Here is a 20,946-nt window from a genome sequence, read left to right as displayed (position 1 = left end):
TGGATGTTTACATCATATTTAGTATTTTAACAACATTTTGGTCAGGTTCATTGGCGTACCATGCTACCATACATCCCAAAGGGCTGACCAAAACATGTTTTGCAAGAAGTCACTGTTAATTTGGCTTCACAGCACTTTCTCTTAATAGTATATCCAGTGTACGTGTTAGGCCAGCAAAACTATAAAGCCTCTCTTATTAAATGTCCAGGTATAACAAGAGGATGAGACAAAAAGAAGATATCAGACAGGAAATAATGTGTTAGTTTTATTAAAATACATAGAAAACTACTTTGTGTGTTTCTTATATATTTGCTAGATTGCACAATGTGTAACAGCACATAGAAAGCAAATTTGTTTATATAGTATCTGAAAACCTGAATAAAAACAAAGGACTCTGTTGAAATGGGTCAGCTTTAGCTTTAGCTTTGAGGAGATGAATGATGAAAAACTAGTGGTGTTGACTCAAGTGAGTTTTCAGCAGCAGGGTGAATAAAAAACACTGAATCAAACAGTAAAAGATACATTTCAACTTCAGAACTAATTTCAGAGGTTGTGCAAAACTTCTAGTGATAAGCTTACTCACTTGCAAGTATATTTAAAACTGTAATTCACAACCAGTGAGATGCAAGTGAGCTATGGTTTAGTGGTGGTGTAAAATACACTGCGTTATTAAGTACATTGTGGGTAGGCCTTTCTCTACAGCTGAGTGAGGTAACAGCACTCATAACTGTACAGTGGATAAGACGGTGACTTGGGTCTCTGCTACATTGTCTGCCCTGAGCAGGTGCGTTTCATACCTGCACTGTTATTGTGAGATAATGGGCCTCTGTCAATCAGTGTAGTTAAGTATGTCATACTTGTCTTTCAGTGCTTTTCATTTTCCAACACTGTCACTTACATTTTGACTCTTGGCTCAGTACGTCAGACACTGTCAACAAAGCCAACACAGCCAACAGAGATCAGTTTTGTATTACAACAGTTAGAAAATTCAACAAACAAACACATCACCATCTAACCAACCAACCCTTTGGACCACGCAATTTACAGAAGTCGCTACTTGACAGGATCTCTGAAATATTTTTGTCCAAAGTATACATTTATTTCTGATGTATTATAATGTTTTTTTTTTATATATAGTTCTCTTAATTCAATACATTTCAAATATATTCTTCACCTTTTTTCTTCACAAAACTTTATATTATTTGCTAAGTAGACACAACTCAAATATATTACATATAAAATATTCTACTATAATGACCTATGTATATTGTGAATATTGGTATGAGGTGATTAGCCCTGTATCACCCAGTCTGTTATAGGGTTCTTATTCCATTGTGCATTAGTTTGGTGTGTCTTTATATTTCAAAACAAGATCCACAAGGCTACCTCAGGGCCTGTAAACATGGGATGGAACAGTTGCATTGCAATTTTTACTGAGGATGGTTCATTGCACGTCTTGTAAAAATTGTAAACAATAAATAAATCATAAATTTGGATAGAGGAGCCGCGCACATTCTGGACTGTTCTGATCACATCCTGGACAGATTTATTCTTACTGGGCAGGCAGAGTTTTGATGGGTCGAGTGAGTGAGCTCATGTTATTGGTGTTGGAGGAAACTTGAGGACTCACTGTCTTTGTCGGCAAGCTGCTCGAGTGCCCCATTGACTCCTCTGCTGCACGCAGAAGCAGAGTGTAGTTGATAGCTACTTCCTCAACTTTTCTCAACAGCTGCAGCCTTTGGGTTTCTGAACGAACCCCTCTGACCAATTTGATGAAGGTCTGAGTTAATTCACACAAGACTTGAAAGCTCGCTGAGACGACAGCGAGCATACGTGTTGGGCTTTTTTCAACACTTGCCACTCTCCGACATGACGCTCTGAATTCTTTGAAGCGCACTGCCAGCTCCTGCTTGTACTCTGCAATCCGTGAGGGCTGAAGACGGGCCTCACCCTCTGCTTGTGGGCTGTTGGCACACTGACGCAGGATAGCCAGCAACTCATTAGCATCCAGCTGTGCGTTTAGGAAACCGTCAGGCAAGCTGAAAGTTTTCCCCTGTAGAGCTTGCACCCGTGCTAGGCTCCCCTCCAGTGTACCACAGGCTCTCAAGTCGATCTCCTGTGTCTGTGGCTCCTCCTCTTCCTCCTCCTCTTCCTCCCCACTGCAGTCCTCTGCATTAAGAACCTGGAGTGTTTTGCTTACGACAGGAAAGGTACGCGAGTCCAACTCCATGCCGGGGAGGACCTGAAGGGGTATGGAGTATGAAAGTTCATCTTTCTCGCTGCTTTCATCCGCAGCCTCACACTTCCTGTAGCAGAAACAGAATGAGCAGCATTTATCCTTGTCATCACTGTCTTCACTGGGCAGGGTGAGCAACACCTCCCCCGCCCCTTCTTTGCTTTCACGCAGTAGTTCCTCTCCCTGAATGAAAAATACACCTTTTTTCCCTTTCCCCTCTGCTTGGTGAGACTGACTGTGGACTGGCTCTACTGGGGTGGGGAGCCTCAGCCCCGTGGCTCTCACTCTCTCCATCTCCTTCTCGAGACTTTTGGCTTTGGTCTTCACCTCAGCATACACTGGTGTGCTAGTGCTGTTATCCAGCTCTCCAATGCTGTATCGCCTCTGGAGCTTCTTATATTGTGGACCTCCCATGCAATCTGTTTGAGAAGTACAGGTGGGCAAGCAGGAGCCCTGTTCTCCTCTGGGCTCTCTTGACTCCAGGCTGGTAGATCGTATTCGTGTAGTCTTGATCTCTAAGGTCTGAGGTCTCCTTGTAGCACCTTGGGTGTGAGGGGCTTTGGAGACTGGTGGAGGAGTCTTCGAGATGGTTCTCTCTCTGCCTCTGTTTTGTGTCTCTGTCGTGGAGCCAACTGGTGTATCTGGTAGTCGCATGCCCCGACACATTCGTTTACAGTCACAACTGCGCCGTTGCTCCCTGGAGATCCCTGGGGCCTTTAGGACAGGACTGGTGCGGAGCTGACAGGCACAAGGAGTGCCTGAGGGAACAGGAGAGGATCCTTGGGGCAGAAATTCTCCCTGCGATGACTTGGGTTTCAGCAGCTCCTCTAAGAACTCTAGCTCATACTGGCGGACCTTCTGCAACTGAGCCCTTCGCTCATCTGTTTCTCTTCGCATTCTTGCTGGAAATGTAGCTGAAAGAAGGTTTCTAAAGCTCAAGAATGGAGCACTGCGCTGGGACTTCCCCTTACCACTGCCTTGCTTCTTTGATTCTCTGGCTGGGAGAGTGGATACTTTATCTACAGAAGGGATAGGGGTTGTTGGATCATCTAAAATAGGTAAGGATTTTATGGGGCATTTCTGTGATTCAGGGTGGGATTTGCCCTGGACACTCTCAGTCTTGCTTTCAGATGCTTCTTTTCGCTCTGCTTTTACAGGCAAACGAGGGGAGTACTTGGTTTGTATTTGTGGGTTGGGTTTTGCCAAACTAGGATCTGCTCCTACTCTCACTGCATTTTCTTTGCTGTTAGCCAGCTGGAGGCCTTTGGCTCGTAGACGCTCATCATCAGTGGGGGAGGAGGATTGAAACACTACTATCTTCTGAACCTGTGGGTCTTTTAGTCTTAGTTGAGGTGCAGGCTCCTGTTGCACTGGACATGTGCAGAAAAGATCATCAACTGGCAGAAGTTCTGTGGAGCTTGAAGGCTTCATGGTCTCACTAGAGGCAGTCTCGGCATCTTGGCACATATTAGAAGGGGAAATCTTGACAGAGGCAGTTCTGTCCACTGGCAAGAGAATAGGTAAGGCTTTGTTTGTTGGGTCTTTATTAAGAGGTGCTGTTGTCCTTCCCTTTTTACCATTCGAATGATTTTGGCTCACTGTTTCCTCAGAGGAGAGGGAGAACTTCTGATCTTTACTGACTTTAGCTGTCAGTGAAGCCTCAGCCACTTTAAGTTCTTCAGGCGGCTTAGAAGGGGGATCAGGGGTGTTTGCTTTGGTGGGCTCAGAGTTTGCTCTCATATTTGTTTTTTGTTCAGTCTGAGTAGTGTCTTGATTGCCCCCCTGCTCTGTCACAACACTGAGTATTGCTGAGTCTTGGCTGGGACTGACTTTAAAGGGAACAGTTTTGCTGAGGATTACTTGCTTGGGTGGACAGCCAGCACGAATCTGACCCACAGAGAAGGCCCCAGTCCCTATGGTCTTTGCAGTGCAGCCCGGGATAGCCAAAGGAAAGTCACGGCGGCAGAGGATACGTTCCTTGTTGATATGGTGAGCCAGCAGGTAGGCCTGGTTCTGATTCTGCTTCATAGCCGATACCATCTCAGACACGTCTGTCAATTCAGAGGAGTTGGTCTCATGGCCTGAGTCCAATGACGACTCAGGGGTAATGGCAGCTAAGACAATCAGCCCTGAGAATGAAAGCAACACAATACACTGTTAGGATGATCAAGAAACACCAAATCTCACCACTGAAATCTACAAATTTGGTTATAGTGCTCTTCTGTAAAAATGTAACTTGGCATCTGTAGTTGAGCATCGATTGTGTTCACAAAACAGAAAAAAAATTACTTTGGAATAGTTTTAAATGTTCTCCAAAATCTGTCCTTCAGGATCAAATTGAAAGTCTCTCTCCAGACTGCATGTAACACAGGTCTTAATTCACCCAACATGAAAGTATTTCAGCTTTTACCTTTATGATATTTCATAAAGGAACAAAGAAGAGCAAATTTTCTTTTCTGATAACTAACTCTAATAAAAATGTTGGCAAATCTTTTAATAAAAAGGCTTCTTTTAGACATTTTGCAACGTTTTGTAATCGGCTATTGCTTCTTCTTTAAAGCGTATTGTTTTCAAGTTCTACGTGAACTTTATTCTAGTTTTGGACAGTGTTGTTTTGCTGCGAATACACATGCAGATTACAGAATTCCTTACAATTTCACAATTTTCATTTTTGTAATAATAAAAAGACGTTGTCCTGCAACCGTACTGTACATTCTGAAGTAGCCTGCTTTAAATGTGTACTTTGATTGATTAAAAGAGTAAAATTGTATTGAATAAGTACTGTTAATTCTGTGAGTGAGATGTGAGCCGTGGCATGACTGAGGTTGTTGACCTGCAGTCTGTGTTGGCTGTTGAGGGTGATGGGGGTAGTCCTCAGAGGCTGCCAAAGCCTCAAGCGCCTGCAACGTCGACACCAGAGCATCATCAAGCTCCTGGGCATGATCTCGGACTGTTCTTGTGGCCACATTGTCAATCATTGTCACAGGCACATCTTCCTTGGCTTGGGCTAGCTTCCCAGAGGCGACTCCAGCGCTGGCACTGGCCCGAGCCTTCCTACCTCTCTTAGGGTCATCCTCATCGGAACTATTGTCCCTGAACCCGGGTGGTGGGGCAGCAATAGCGGGTGGTGGTGGTTGCAGCTTCTCTCCTCTACCATCTACCTCCTCGTCCTCCTCTTCATTCCCGGGTGGTGGTAGGGCCATTAGGTCAACAGCACCTCCATTTCGGGAGGCACAAGCACTGGAACAATGTTTGCCCGAGCTCCCACTACTGTTCACTGCTGTTGACAGACCCTCTGCCCTAAGCCTAGCTTTGCAGGAATCACAGAAGTATCGTGAGGTTTTCTGGGATTGACCCATTGTTTGGGCTCGGATTCTGAATCCTGCATTCTCCACTGCTGGGGCCTCTAAAACCCCAGGTATTTCCTCTGTACTCTGCTGAATGGGATCTGACTTGGTGCGGGGCCGTCCAGGGGGCTCCTGAGAAATTAAGTTCTCATTGATGTCGAGTTCAGCTTCAGCCTGTGTTTGCAGCTCCTGAAATTGTTGTTGTTCTCGAAGGTGGACATGACACAGGCCTAGATGCAGAGGCTCTGCAGGTACTAAGGCCCTTGAAGACCCTGACTCCCTGTGCGAGTTTTCCCTCTCGTCCCCTCGCCGACCTCCACTTGGCAAGCTGGTTGCCCCAGAGCGTGGGTGGGCATGGTGGGAGCTTCTGTAATCTGAGGATAGAATTGTCAGAGCAGTGGAGAGTTTGAGGTGTTAAGAACTATTGGGGATGGAGAAGATCCATATGGAAAAGCAGAGGTGACAGCTGGTGGTCTCATGGATATTTGTTTCATAGATGGATGTTGAAAGTTGAAGTTTGAGGTTGGAGGGTTAAACCCTGGTGGAATGTGATGATGTGATGGTACGATTCTTCTTTAATGCGCACTACAGGTTAGTACAGCAGATGGCAGAGGAGCTGTTCTTATTTGTACAGTAAATGCTTGTGATCACAGCAAAAAGTACAATTCACTGTAAAATTCCACAGTGTTAGTTATCTTATTCCATTCCAATGAGTCAAGATGGAGATGAGAGGAAAGACAGCAGAGGGCGCCATGGGATGGGAGTTCCAGGATAACCTGGTTATTATAGGTAATGATTTCAGTCAATGAAGAAGCAGTGTCCATCAATGTCCATGTAGACTGAACATATAATTAAGATCGCCAAATATTTCTTGACATACAGTGTCTAGTATGAAGCTGAAAGAAAGAAACTTTCACTTATACAACTCTAAATGTTTCACCTGAAGCTTTTAAGTTAACAGTATTATTTTCTGTAGATATACATTCATATCTATACATTTGATCTTCTTGTATTTCATACATTGATATTTTTACATTACATCACAAATTGTATGTCCATTGTCCAATCAGACCAAGTGTGTGTGTTATTAAACACCATAAGTCAAGTAGACTTACCTGCCTTGGTCAGCTGAGACTGACCGGGGGTCCGGAAGTAAATGGTCCGTTTAGGGTCTACAAACAGCTTGTAGTAGCCAGAGATGAGGCATGCAAAGTTACTGGCATCAGGCCATTCCATGAGCAGGACCAGGGGCTGTAGTGGATGGTAGGGAGGGGAATTAGGAGACTATTTAGGGGACAGGCAATGAGCATTGCCTGTTCATTTCGTAATGACCTGATGAAATAAAACTTATAAAACTGTACAGTAGTTTCTAATATATAATTCCATCATTTATGAAGTTAAAATGGAAACTTTAATGAAACCGCATTCAAAATGTATCTTGTCATTATCAGAGGAGTAGTCTTTAGAGACTCTGCTGTTGTACCTTCGCCTCATGAATTGTCACCTCCACTCGAGCCACTCCTTGGCTCTCTCGGTAGAGCTGGATCTTCGAAACCCTACTGAACTCGGCCAGAACTGTTGTGAGGTTGTTTTTCAGGTCAATCACATGACTGATGCCATGTCGAGGGCCCACCAGTAGTGTTGTAGCAGATTGTTTTTCATCCTGCAGAGGGACGCAGAAGGTTTTAGAACTATTTACACAGTATACAATTAAACCTAAACCTTTCGCAGTCCTCTTTTTAACCAAGTCCTTTAGAATGTTAAATGTGTGCATTTAAAAAACATGCTCTTTTTGTAACTACATGCACAGCTTTAAAGACGACATAATAAAACTGAACGCAGCAAGGGATGAAGTAAAAGAGAAGCAGATGCAATCTTGAATACAGAGATTCAAAACAATATATTACCAGTCCAACAGTGTGGAACAATATTCCACCAAAAGGTGGGAGGTCATTCAGTACACGCATATACTGTAGCTTTCCTTGGAGTGGAGGGACCTGTCAACAGAATGATAAAGAAGAAACGGTCATCTTTGAGAGAAATCCTCCTACTGTACTAACAACGTCCACTAGGGGGCACTGTTGAGCCACAGCTCTTACTCATAAATTCTTATGCAACTGTTACATCTATAGGGATGAAGGGCTTGTCCAAAGGACTGGTTATCATGTGACATAACCAGACAATACAATAAAGTAATTTATCCTCTAAAGACACAGGAAAGTGTTGAGAATTGCATTTTTATTTGTAATCAATAGTATGGTAATTTGTCATACTGTTTGGTTTATATTTTCCATTCCTATAAATGTTTCATGAAAGCAGTAACCAACGTCAGGGAAAACCTTCCACACAGAAATATTTCAATCATGGAAATGGTTACAGTTGTTAGTGTCAAAATGTTTTATATGGAGAAACCTTGTTGCCGGACGGTGGTGGATGCTGGTAGGTCTTCAGCAACTGAGACAGTGTTTTACACACATTCTTCTCCTTCACTGTTGGAAGTAATGTGAGTGGAAGGAAAGGCTCTAGTCCCCACTCTTTTCTGTGACCGAGAGCAAAGAGAAAGAGCAGAAGTATACACAAAAGAGAAACACAGTGGAGTGCTTAATCAGGAAGATGTCTGTGGAGACAAAGGTGTTTTTTCATCCTATGGGAAGACACAGTGAGCCTAGGTTACATGCGCTACAACTCCTGACTTGACATGGCCACCCTAAGTCTATTAGAAGCACAGAGAATCTGTTCTGCTTCTGTGGTCGTGATAGCAGAAGCTAATTACTTGCTAGGTTGAGGTTTTGAAGAATAAATGAGCAAATTGAGTGAGAGATGTAATTTCACCAAGCAATGGATTTCTTTGTCTCATAATGACCTAGGGAAATGGTCCTTGAGTAATTTGAGTTTTTAATACTATTGGGATTAATTATTAATCATTTAGATATTATTGCATGAACAAACGTCCCTTTGGGACTCACTGATATGCTTCTCAGAATTGTTAATGAGGTAAAAAAATGCAATACATAAATTTTTGTCCACAATTTCTCAAATTTGTTTGAAGCCAATTTAGTTTGAGGACTTACTCGACATGCTTGAGAGAGATCTTCTGATTGGGCCTTGCAGAGGACACAGTGATGTAGATATGAAGTGCAGCCAATCGTAACGTGATGTCAGATTTCCAGTCCGTGCCAAAGCGCTCCTTAATGACGTCATTGCGATTCTGTGAGGACAATGAAATTATAAAGTGTTGTTTTGTACATACAGCTGATTGCAAACAGCTTTTTTAAAGTATGGAGTCCTTCTACAAATATGATAATCATTGAAAGCGATGGGCTCCCATTTAATGAGACTGGATATCTGCAGTTAATGTAAAAGTCTTTTTGGAAAGCTTGCAACAGGGCCATTGTGTCTAAAGCCTGACTATGGCATATGTACAAATTTTAACTCTAAAATTGATCAAAGAAGGTAAAGGTAAACATTATCTTATAGAAACACTAATATGAAACTGTCTGTAAGAATTTATTAGGTTTAGCTCCCCCCTCGACACCTCCTGCTCTTCGAAGAGACAGCTCTCCAATAGTATCATGAGATTGAATGACATCTGATTAAACACAGCCCTTTACCTGTATATAGAGGTACTCAAATGCAGCAGGGTCCCTTCTCAGCAGGTCTGCAGGATCCTTGGGGAAGAAGCAGATGCGGAACAGACACTTCATCCCTTGGAAATAGGTTCTGTGCACCACCTGAGGGAAAACGACAGTATCAGCTGGATAACCGCTACAACTTTGGGAGCTTTAGTCACATATCACAGTGTTGATTTCCATAAAGGAGCAGGGGAGACTGCATTCTGAATGCACCACGCGTCATCGCAATGCCTCCGTGAGTAATGTGTGAGTAACTCAGTTACTTTAGTGAAGTGAAGAATTAACAATTACATTACAACATGCATTAAGGCCCAAGTCTTACTATCAGGGTTGTCTCTGAACTCCTGGCTTTGATGTTGCCAAGGTATGCAGGCACAAGTCATACTAGTTTAGATATAAAACAGGTAGAGCAGGGGTTGTGGGTGTAAGTATTGAGGGGAGTAGTTTTGGACACCAGGACAGCCTTCCCTAGGTGTCCTGTGCATAACTTGACAAAACACTGGTGAGGGGAGGTGCCCACTTGATAACCCCAGTGAGATACTGCACACTCTCTTGTTAAGGCTTTGTATAAGGTAGTGTCTTACTTGGGTGTATGAGCACAGCATGCATAGTGTTATCATAATATCCTGTGAATTAGTGAGGCATTTGGTAGGTAAAGATAGGAAGCAATATTAATAAATCATGTGTTATTCTACAGTAATAACTTTGTATGGACTTTAAAACTAAACAGATTAAGTGTAAAATATAATATAACAGATAAAACCTGAAGTGTTATATATCCAAAATTAGTTTCATTCATTTAAACTGACACCTGTTTATGTGTAGATCAGTTTAATTTCAACTTGTAAGTCATGGTATAGCCTTGATACCAATAGTATTATTTACTTTGTTTTCATGGCAGCATGTGATTGCCACAAACAATTTTCAAAGGGCAAACAAAACCAACCCACTAATAAAGGGAAAGCAATTCTAAAACTGTGAGATTGGATGCAAATTATAGGTTTTTTGGCATTTGGCATTTTAGCTTCCTGGATTAGTTTGAGGTGGCTGTTATTGGTTTCACATTGCTAATCCCTTAAACATACATCATTCAAACGTTTTCCCTGTTCTGGGTTTCTTACATGTGTCAGTGGCTGGTTCTCCTGCAGCAGATGCAACCTCTGATTCTGGTCCAGACCACCTGCCTCCAGCACCAAGGCAAAGTGCTCAATGTAGCGCAGTGAGAGACGGTCTTGCAGGGAGGATATCACATCCTAGAAAGCGAGAGATGAAAGCATATGAGAGACCGGAATACATTTCCACAGTAAGAATACATTACACCACAACAAAAATATTTGATGTATGGAAGCTATTGTCACCCCAAATTCCCTACGTGTTTATGTTGTGCAGTTTTTCAAATCTATATCCATGTGAGTATTTTATGTTTAGGCTCTTCACTTTAATAATAATGTTTGTCATTTTGTGCAATAGAGCACTTTTATAGATATTCTTTATTCTGCCCAGTGAGTGCATCCAATTTAAGAAAATAATGTCTGTATGTTGGGCTGTGCAGGGCAAACTTTTACTCTCGTGCAGATCACTATCTTTGAATGAGGTAGAGCTTTTCTCATATCCTCTTTCTAAAATGCACAGAGAACACAGAGGGGAAATTCATGGCTTATCACATTTTACCATAGGCTGTGCCTCAGGATAAGGTTTTATAATTTCTTTGCCCTGCCAGTATACAGTTTACAGTATACATTAAGAGGGATGGGCATTAAAAAGGATTGTATTGTAGTTACATGTTGCTGTATTTTAGCTATAAATCCCAATAAGGCGGCTCATTAGGAGCAGTAAAATAATGCTTGTACACTAATGGTTTGCTTTCCATAAAGAATTTAGTTGACACTTGCTGATATATTCCAAGCAATAGCTGTCCCTGAAAAAGTAGGACAAGCAGTTTTATCAATATTGACCTTTGCGGTTTGCATTAAATAAGGATGCCACACAATGCTATAGATCGCTACCTAAAACACTGCACGAAAGCCTCTTAGTTGACAGACAGTCTAATGGCCATACAACTGGGTATCCTATTGTGCCATTGATTTCATCTCTGGCATTGTATTATTGATCTGAGCTTTCGTAGTATGCTGAAATTCCATTTAATTAGGCTGACAGGAGAGAGCTTCTTCCATCTCTCCTTTAAAGTGCCTCTTTGTTTCTCCTTTTCTCCCTCACCGTGCATCAGCCGAGGAGAGATTTGTGAAATCTAATAGAGTCCATTTAATGAGTCTGCTCGGAGACGTCAGACTCATCTTTAGAGGCTGACATAGAGACAGAAATGACCTCTGTCTGACTGAATTCATTTGTTGCTTTATGACCTTAATCACATCAATGAGCTTTATCATTCCAGAAATTCAGGCTGAAGCATCATAAAATTTAAGCAGTTTTTTTTCAATGTATTTTCTAAAAAAAAAAAATCAGATATAGACATTAAAGGGCTCTAAGGCTTGAATGATTTCTTGTTAAATTGTTAATTTGTGTGACAGACTTTGATGATGTGTAAGAAATCACGTGAGGAGGCTTGCCTAGATGATTGATAGATAGATAGATAGATAGATAGATAGATAGATAGATAGATAGATAGATAGATAGATAGATAGATAGATAGATAGATAGATAGATAGATAGATAGATAGATAGATAGATAGATAGATAGATAGATAGATAGATAGATAGATAGACAGATAGATAGATAGATAGATGGATGGATGGATAGATAGATAGATAGATAGATAGATAATCGCTCCACATGCAGCTTTAAACATATTTTGAGAAATTCTATTAGAAAGCTATATAAATGTATTTGTGTAATGGAAGACTCACCAAAAAACAACACAAATACAGTGTATACATTTTTCATGTATTTGTAATATGAGGCTAAATGGTAAACCCACAGTAATTGATTTCCTGAGAAATGAATTTGACGTTTTAGCAGATAAATACTCAAGAAAAGGTTTTTTTTGCAGACAGACTACTAAGAGTGAAGCCAAAGTATGAAATTGACACTGACATAATCCACAGAGATGAGTGAAGTGTAGTTTATCACTACAGATGATCATTGCACATTTACAGGCAGTCATTTGATCCATTTTCGATATAAAAAATATAGATTTTAGCTGCATTAAGTCAATATCACAGTGATGTTGAAATGCCGTTGCTTTTCCCATGTGCACAGCTATAGTGAATACTTACCCTAACAGTGGTACGGCTATCAAATGTAAAGGACTTAATCTGTCCATTCTCCAAGAACACCTTCAGCACATTTGGTATGAGTAGCAAGGAGTCGTCCTTGAGCATTGTCTGAAGGATTAAAGAAGAAAAAAATCTTTGGTTTAGTGAAAAAAAAAAAAGTATTGGTGTGTGTGCTAATGTGCTGAAAAGGTAATCAAGAATTAATGCAATCAGATGTAATGGTTGGTCTGTGCTATTGAGTGAGAGGCAATAGAAAGTAGTGCAGAAAGAGGATGTAAGAAACAAAGATGTGTTATACGAACAATAGAGAGATACTATAAATGAACTCTGGACAGTCTGAGAAGGCACAAAACTGTGCCCACCTCATGCATTGTATCACGATCAAAGAAAGGCTTATTCAATTTCTCTCATCTCCCCATTCAATATGTATGCCATGCAAAGAAAATTGGATGTTGGGATTGAAAGCATTCACCACAGAGTTGCGTTAGGGAAGGCGTAAGAGGAGAGGCCCGAATCAAGGTTACTGCTTTTACTCAGAGCACTCGTTAGAAGGAAAGTTATGATATGCAGTTCACTTCTGTCTTGCTCAGATGTGATGTGACAGGCAGTCTCCCATCACGGTCTCCTTTAAAAAAAAAAATCTTGCTGAGGGCTTTTTACGAAAATGACTTACTTCTCATTATGTAGTTTAAAAAAAAAACACAGTTGTGATCAGAGAAAAATAAGGTGTCTTTATGAAATAAGATAAAGCCGGCAATTTTAATGTGACATATGGCCGTGATACAGCAGGAAAAAAAGCCTTGCGGCCCAAATGACCTCCATAATTCTTGGCCAAAAGAAAATCAATTTTTATCTCTTTCCTGTATTTCTCCTTTTTTTTTTTTTTTAAATTTTTTTTTTTTTTTTTTTTTTTTTTAATCTGATGACAAGATTTGTAAGGGAAGTAGGCAGACATTGCTTATCGCTGCAAAGGGATGTGAATTTATTGCAACACTATATCTCAGAAGATGCATTTAGTGGAAATGGAGTGCTGTGTCCACAGCAGATGCCCGGCAGTCTGTTTTTGGAGAACTTAAGTTTTCAGAAGGCTCAACAAGCTGTTGTTCTGTGCAGATTGGAAGCGACTGAAGTCTGAGTAACGAGTAAACAGATCTCTCTCCACACTGCAACATTAAAGCGAGGGTGCACGAGTGAAGAGACACCGCAAACAGGTTTATCACTTTCCACGACAAGCCACTACCTTCATCCTTGTTAGTGAGGGTGAGTTGGGGCCAGTTTGTCACATGCAGACAAAGTATGCTGAGAGGAAAATCACAGCTCAATACCATAGCTTCATCTTTTCCCCACTTCTCTTTCTCATCAAACAGCGGGCTAGGTGGCCACCACTGATAAGCCTTCAGATGATCAATTCCTGCCTGTGGCTCCTGATCACTGAGACAGAGATTAACAAAATGTCTTGGCATCGGCTGGAGGATGGCCATTGAAACAGCTGATCGCGACCATCATCTCCTTCAACTGCCTGCAACTGACTACTAGGAGTGTGAGGCTATTAAACGGTAAAATTAACTGTAATGAAAAGCAAGCTAGAGCTGGATGCCTAACACGCTTCATTGCTTTTATTCAAAGATTAGTGACTTGGTGGTTGATGTGATGAGCAATCCTGTTTCTGCTTTGCTCCATTAAATTCAGGTAAATAGAAAATAGAATGATAAAATATTTAGTTTAGTGGTTGTCTCTGACTTTTTTTTGTGATCTACAGTTTTTTTTTAAATTTTAGTTCAGATATAACACAAAACAAAAAGGACACTTCAAGAAACACCCAACAACAACAACAATAACAACAAAAAAACAAGAAAAAACTAAGCAAAACAGAGCCCAGTGGTGACCCCCCCGCCCCCTCCAACCCACCCTTGTTGATCTCCTTAAAGTATATACAGTACAAGCTTAAGTCCATCAAATGACATCAATCACAAAAGATAGTTATAGCAATTTCTTGATTTTGTCTGCAATCATTTCCCATGTCAAAATAGTACCAGCTTGAGCACCGTGGACTCTTTCTAATTACATTTCCATATTAAAAATATCAATATATGTGTTTATCCATTGAGCATTTATAATTTTATACAGAGTTTTCCATTTTACAGCCAGCATCTTTTTGGCGGCAATGATGCCAGTAAGTAGAATTAATCTATTCAAACAAGTTAAGTTTAATGAAGATGTATCGTATAAGAGAAGCACAGTGGGAGAGCCTGGAACAGTAACTTTGATTACATCGGATAGAATAGCACAAACCAGGTCCCAGAAGAACTTCACGTCCTTGCATTCCCAATACATATGGATAGAAGTACCTGTAAGGTCATCCATGCACAAGGTGCAAATAGAGGATGACATGCGTTTCATGAGATAATTCTTCCTTGGTGTAAGATAAGTTCTATGAATGTAGTTAAAATGAATCTGCTGGTGATCTGGATTTTTAGAGGCAAGGACAATTGAAGACCATGTCGTTTTCCAGTCGAGTGAATCCTCTCTAGTGTAGTGCTCCAGCTCTTTAGTCCATACACTTACAATGGGGAGAGTTTTATAGGAATTAATCCAGAAAAGTAAATATAGTCGAGAAATCTGTCCTCTTTTTACTCTTTTGTTGTCCAGTATAGAGCGCCAGGGATGGGTAGTGAGTTCCATGGCACTCCATATGCTTTCATGGACGATCGCAGTTGGAGATATAGCAAAAAGGATGAGCTTAGTAAATTGTAAGATAATTCTAAATCATTAAAGTTGCAGAGTCCGTTCTCGTTATAAACGTTAGCAAAAGAATGGACACCTTTAGTACTCCAGTCTGGGTATGAAAATGAGACCCCCCCAGTTAAGAGAGAAGTTATTTAAGATAGGGGCATTAGGATCCCATTTACACATCCTATTGGACTCCCTCCCAGCAAGACGCCATAGTGATAAAAGGAAGGTCATCATGGGGCCCAGTTGTAGTTTGGCTCACTTTAAAGGGACTGCAGAGTAGATCATATCGTTGAGTCTATGTGGGTGGGCTTAATTACTTTCTATAGGCTTCCAGCTAGTAACAGAGTCAGGATTAAGCCAATCTGATGGTGGTCTCAAAATGAAAGACCAAAAATAATGTTTAAAGTTAGAATCTGAAAGTCCATGCTCTTTGTGGCGTATGAGAGCTATCAACTTTATGCACTTTCATTTCCCATCCTAGATGAACTTAAAGACCAAAGTGAATTTCATCCCAGTAATCAGTTGGGGGTGATAAAGGTAACATGGACGAAAATAAATTTATCCTAGGTAATATGTCCATTTTAACAATTGACACATGAGCTTGCAATGACTTTGGAAGGTAAGAACATCGATGAAGATCAGATTCAATTTTATTATAGATGACCTGAAATTTTGTATTTGCAATACTAACTACGATGGGAAAATGTCCACCCCCAAGTACTTAAACTGTTTGACAATTGGAATATGTTGAGGTAATGAACTAAGATCTAATTATGAGTTTAATGGAAATAATGCAGATTTCGTTCAGTTAATTTTGTAACCAGAAAGGGAACTGAATTCTGTAAACGTATCTAAAATATGAAGTAATGAGGTGGCAGCTTTGTCAAAGTATAACAAAATGTGGTCAGCATATAACGATATGAAGTGAGTGGTGTTATTGAAAGTAACAGGGGTGATGGATGGGTTTTGGCGTATTTTCTGAGAAAGGGGCTCTAGGGATAAAACAAATAAGAAGGAGCTTAGAAGGCAGCCCTGCCGCTAAGAGCGTGATAGGGTACCTTGGTTGATATAATACCATTAGCGTTAATCATTGCAGATGGATTATTATGTAATAATTTGATTAATTTAATGAAGTTTGTACCCAGATGAAAACATTGCAAGACCTCCCATAAGTACTCCCATTCTAGCTTGACGAAGGCCTTTTCTGTGTCCAGGCTCAACACAGCGCAGGGAGAAGCTATATCTTTAGCACTACGGATTACGTGGAGTAGTCAACGCATGTTATCAGACGCGAGCCGTTTCTTCATAAAACCTGTCTGGTCACAATGAATTAATTTTACTATATGGGGTTCCAAGATGTGAGCAAAGATTTTTATTTCAGCATTAAGAATAGATAATGGCCTATAATTGCTGCATTTCGTGCTGTCCTTATTGGGTTTGGGCAAAACAGCAATTAAAGCAGAATTGAAATCATTGAAAAAGGCACCCACTTCAATAGATCTAATAAATCATGGCTAAAAAATACTGTCCCATCTACTCCCAAAAAGTGAGATAAAACTCTGGGGGGGATCCCATCCCAACCAGGAGATTTGTCTGTTTTCATACCAGCTATTGCATTTTTCAGTTCAGTCAGGGTGATTGGCTCTCCAAGTTGGTCAGCTTCTTCATGCTTAAGAGCAGGAAGTTTTAAGTCCTGTAAAAAAGACTCACACTTAGCATTATCTAAAGTTATTTCAGACCTATACAGCTCAGAATAAAATGCACAAAACTCTACGTTTTTTTTTTTGGGGAACAGTTAGTAACTTCTGGTCCATCGTAATGGCCATGATATTCAAGTATTTTTCACATGTCTGCAAACTCAGTATGAGAAGGCGGCTTGGTCTGGAACCATTGTAGTAATAGTTTCTTCTCGTCCTATGAATTTGGAATTCAGCCCTGGTTTTGAATAGATTGTTAAGCTTCACTCTGACTGAAGCAATTTCCCTTTTCCTATTGTCAGAGAAACCTGCACTCAGCTGATCATGCTGTAGCTTTTGTAAATCATGCTTAAGTGACTTTATCTCGCCCAGTCTCATTTGATTTAAGTTCGAAGCAAAGGAAATAGTTGTGTTCCTTATAAAACATTTAATGCCCCCCCCCATAGGACTCGAGGATCCTGAATTACTGAATTAAGATTAAGATAATCAAGATTTTCTGAGATGAAAACCCTGAAAGTAATTCTAAAATATTTGCAATAATCATTATTTTTAAGTAACATGGTGTTAAAGCGCCACCTTGTGGCCTTGGCAGGCATGTTGGCTAGTGTAAACTGTGAGGTAATGACACTATGGTCAGACAGAGGGTTAGGAAAGAGTACCACAGAGTGTATTTCTGAAAATAAAGATGACAATAGATAATCAATCCTAGAATATGTTTTATGTCTGTTTGCATAGAAACTATATTGTTTTGAAGAGGGGTTTATGGTTCTAAATAAACTGAAATCACTTATCAGACCTTGGAATGCTACTGTAGAAGAATTAATCTGCAGATGTGGTGCACTGGATCGGTCTAGTAAGGGGTTAAGGATGTCATTCATGTCTGCACCACTAATGGCTGAGAACTCCTGAAGGTTAAATAAAGTCTGACTGAGTGATTCAAAGAAAGCTGAACTATATTGGTTTGGTGCATATATACAAAGAAATACCATTTTCTGTGCATAAATGTTAGTTTTGATGAAGGCAATTCGACTATCCTCACTACCAAAACTTAATTATCGTTAAGGATAGACTGCGTCTCACTAACACGAAGGCCCCGCAACTTTAGAGTTAAATGTGGCCACAGCTGCAGTATAATAGTGCCGGTTTGCCAAACGGTATTTGTCAGGATGTTGAAAATGCGATTCTTGAATGAAAGTCACGTCAATCGTATGTCTCTTGAGCCAATCTAGACACATTAAACGTTTCATTGGACCATTTGGGCCGTTAATATTCCAGCTAGCCACATGTGGCATAGTGATGAATGACAAATAAATCTGGGCAAGGTGTCATATATCTGTATATGTACAAAAAAAACAATGAGGAGATCCAAATAAACCCAACCCCGTTTCAGACACTCGTAGACATGAAGAAGAAAAAAAAAAAGACAACAATAACAACAACAAAACATTTGAAGTTAGACAACTCTGTGGCCACTAAATAAAAGAAAAACGGCCACTAACTGGGCACCCGATCTAGGAAAGCTAGGTATAATATCAATTCTTCTAACTTCTAACTTTTTTTATTTTGTTCGAGTTCTTTGTTGCTTCTGTTTGGATGGTGTTCAGGCAGCTCTTTAAACTTGACAAACTGCGCCTCAATAAAGGACTGCTGCTCCTTAAGCGCCGTGTTTAGCACAGAGGACAAAGCTATCTTCAGCAGCTGAAGTTTCTCGTCATCCTTTCAGGATTCGTGATAAGATTTCCTTCTCAAACCATCAGCCTTTGTTAGAAAAAAAAAAATCTTAAAAAGTTAGCTGTGAGCAGGATGTTGAGTTAAAGAGGCGTGGAAGTGGATAATTAATTAGATGATGAGGGGAAGTGGCAAGAGCAATTGTGTTAGGCGGCCATCTTATCTGCAGATCACGCGTCACCTAAAAAACCTTAGCCTGCCTTGTCTCCTGCTTTTTAATGTTGGTGTTGCCACTTGATTTAGAGTGTGAGCTCCCCCCCCCCCCCCCATAGGTCCTTGAATGACCAGGTATTAGGGACTGTACAGAAATGATTATGGCTAAATTATGCCATAAACAAGAGCATGCTCTTTCAATTTAAGAGCATTTATTGAATATGATAAAATAATATATAACAATCAATAAATATTGTAGTATTCTCTCTCAAAAGTCTCATATTGATTCTGTTACATGTACGTTGAGCGTGAGCATCGTCATCGCTGGCTTGAGTGTAATACAACCTCCTTTCTGCTTCGCTCTCGCCTATGTGTCTGTATACTTGTATTAGTGATATTGTGGTGACGTGTGTTTGTGTGAGATTAGATCAACTCAGCTGAGGGGAGAGAGGAGGAGCAGGAGGAGACACAGGCAAAAATCACCACTCAGAGCTTGTTTTTAAGTGACAACATTAGTCTTATTTTAGCAGCATTTAACTTATTGCAGCTTCCTTCCCACAATCCCGTGACACACCTCACATCAGGTTCAGAGCTGGGGGTGCTCTTAGCCCTGCCACATCAGTGTTTTTTTGTAGCTTGAAGATGTTGGTAAGAATTTGAGTGCTCTGTCATCTGTGAAGCAGGATTGGACAATCAAAATAAACATTTATTGTGTCTGTTTTGAAAATGTTTGAGTAACTCAAAAGAGTCACAGCTTACTCTTGTGAGAATCCAAATCAGTCTGGAAAGAATATTTTCAAGACCAAACTGTTTGACCAAAGTGTCTCTCTGTCTCTCTCTCATACACACACACGAAGGAGAGAAGCAGTGACTGAAATAAGAGGATGGAGATACGATACTTGAAGGTTTTGATGGTTTTGAGATGACTGATCAAACAGAAAAAATGCACAGCACGAGATGGAGTGAAGAGTACCAGCTTGTGTTTGCATGCGCGTGTCACAGAGAGACTTGACAAGTTGAACTTACTGAGTCTGGGTCGCTGATGGACACTTGCTCTGAAAAGCGCACTTTTGGCGGGTTTGTTCGCAGGCGGGCCTTTTTGGCTGCACTTATGAAGGCAGACTTAGGTGACTGAAGATAAGAAAAGAGAGAGAGAGGAACTCTGAGGAGGAAGTCAGCTTTAAAGATGAGACATAAATGAAAGAAAAGCCCCTGTGACTGTCTGTGCTAAAGAGACATGTGTTGGAGAGCTGGCTAATGCTGCTGCAATGCGACAACTACAAAACTACAGACTTTAACATGAAGCTCACCTGCTGAAAGCTAAAATATGTAAAAATGTTGGTCTGACACAATAAAGATGTCAACAAACTCATAGTTATCACCATCACTTTGGCAAATCCCATCATCACTGTAGCATAATTTGTATGAATCATATGAAATCATTGTTTTGGTTTTTAGCATTTTCATGTCAGAATTTCATCTCTTTTTTTTTTTTTTAATCTTCTCACAATATTGAGTTCAGTTCGTAGGCTAAATAAATGGTACATTTCAATTTTCTCCTAATGGATTGATGCATGCCAACTGGTTGTCATCACAGGGGGTCAAATATTGTAATTTTGTCACAGCCCGCTGCCGTCTCAGATTCACACAAGGTGTCTTATAGGGTCAGGCACCAAAAAACACATAAAGTGAGGAAAAGATAATGATTTTGGTTCAATTTGACATAAATGCAATTTGGTGAGGTTTAGGCACCAAAACTACTTGGTTAGGGGTAGGATAAGATGATGGTTTTGGTTCAAATAAGTAATTTTACATTAGCAACATTACATACATCATATACTTTATGTACGTCATATAAGTTAAATACATTACATTGTGTACCTTACATTACTTAAAAGAAATCCACCTTGACTTTTGCTTTTCTACGAACTTGAAGGGCAGTCTCCATCCAACCACCCCCAACCTCCTTCCTTGGCAACTGTGTCACTCTTTCTACTCCGTCACATTACCTCCTTTTTTGACCTGCGTGGTAATGATGCAGATGCCAAAGGGCACCTTGTGCGTATCTCTCTGACGCCAACAGCTTTGACAAAACAACAGTATTTGTTGCCCTGGGAATGAGAACAGGCGCTGCATTCACACACAGTCTTTATTTTATAAGTCACCTCATGATGATGATTATGTGC

The 20,946-nt window shown here is 40.5% G+C and overlaps 1 protein-coding gene across 8 annotated transcripts in view; it reads right to left on the bottom strand.

Moving 5' to 3' along the window:
• Positions 1 to 252: 252 nt before the first annotated feature.
• Positions 253 to 20,946, bottom strand: part of frmpd3 (FERM and PDZ domain containing 3) — an 83,816-nt gene continuing 63,122 nt past the window's right edge. For 4 of the 8 annotated variants that reach the window (XM_069170410.1, XM_069170413.1, XM_069170416.1 and 1 more), the window contains 11 exons: positions 19,787 to 19,891; positions 12,450 to 12,557; positions 10,337 to 10,468; positions 9,195 to 9,314; positions 8,655 to 8,791; positions 7,996 to 8,122; positions 7,491 to 7,580; positions 7,067 to 7,246; positions 6,699 to 6,867; positions 5,019 to 5,957; positions 253 to 4,365 (listed from right to left, as the gene is read on the bottom strand). In XM_069170410.1, the coding sequence (XP_069026511.1) occupies positions 1,553 to 4,365; positions 5,019 to 5,957; positions 6,699 to 6,867; positions 7,067 to 7,246; positions 7,491 to 7,580; positions 7,996 to 8,122; positions 8,655 to 8,791; positions 9,195 to 9,314; positions 10,337 to 10,468; positions 12,450 to 12,557; positions 19,787 to 19,891 (4,920 nt within the window). In that variant the 3' untranslated portion in view covers positions 253 to 1,552. The remainder of the gene's footprint in view (positions 4,366 to 5,018; positions 5,958 to 6,698; positions 6,868 to 7,066; positions 7,247 to 7,490; positions 7,581 to 7,995; positions 8,123 to 8,654; positions 8,792 to 9,194; positions 9,315 to 10,336; positions 10,469 to 12,449; positions 12,558 to 19,786; positions 19,892 to 20,946) is intronic. The other 4 variants (XM_069170412.1, XM_069170411.1, XM_069170414.1 and 1 more) reach the window with 4 other exon arrangements.

The sequence above is a fragment of the Embiotoca jacksoni genome, unplaced genomic scaffold (assembly GCF_022577435.1).
Source record: "Embiotoca jacksoni isolate LCO1_2020_lvr unplaced genomic scaffold, fEmbJac1.0.p SCAF_5, whole genome shotgun sequence".
NCBI lineage: Eukaryota > Metazoa > Chordata > Actinopteri > Embiotocidae > Embiotoca > Embiotoca jacksoni.
This window is presented reverse-complemented; position numbering and strand designations above follow the sequence as displayed.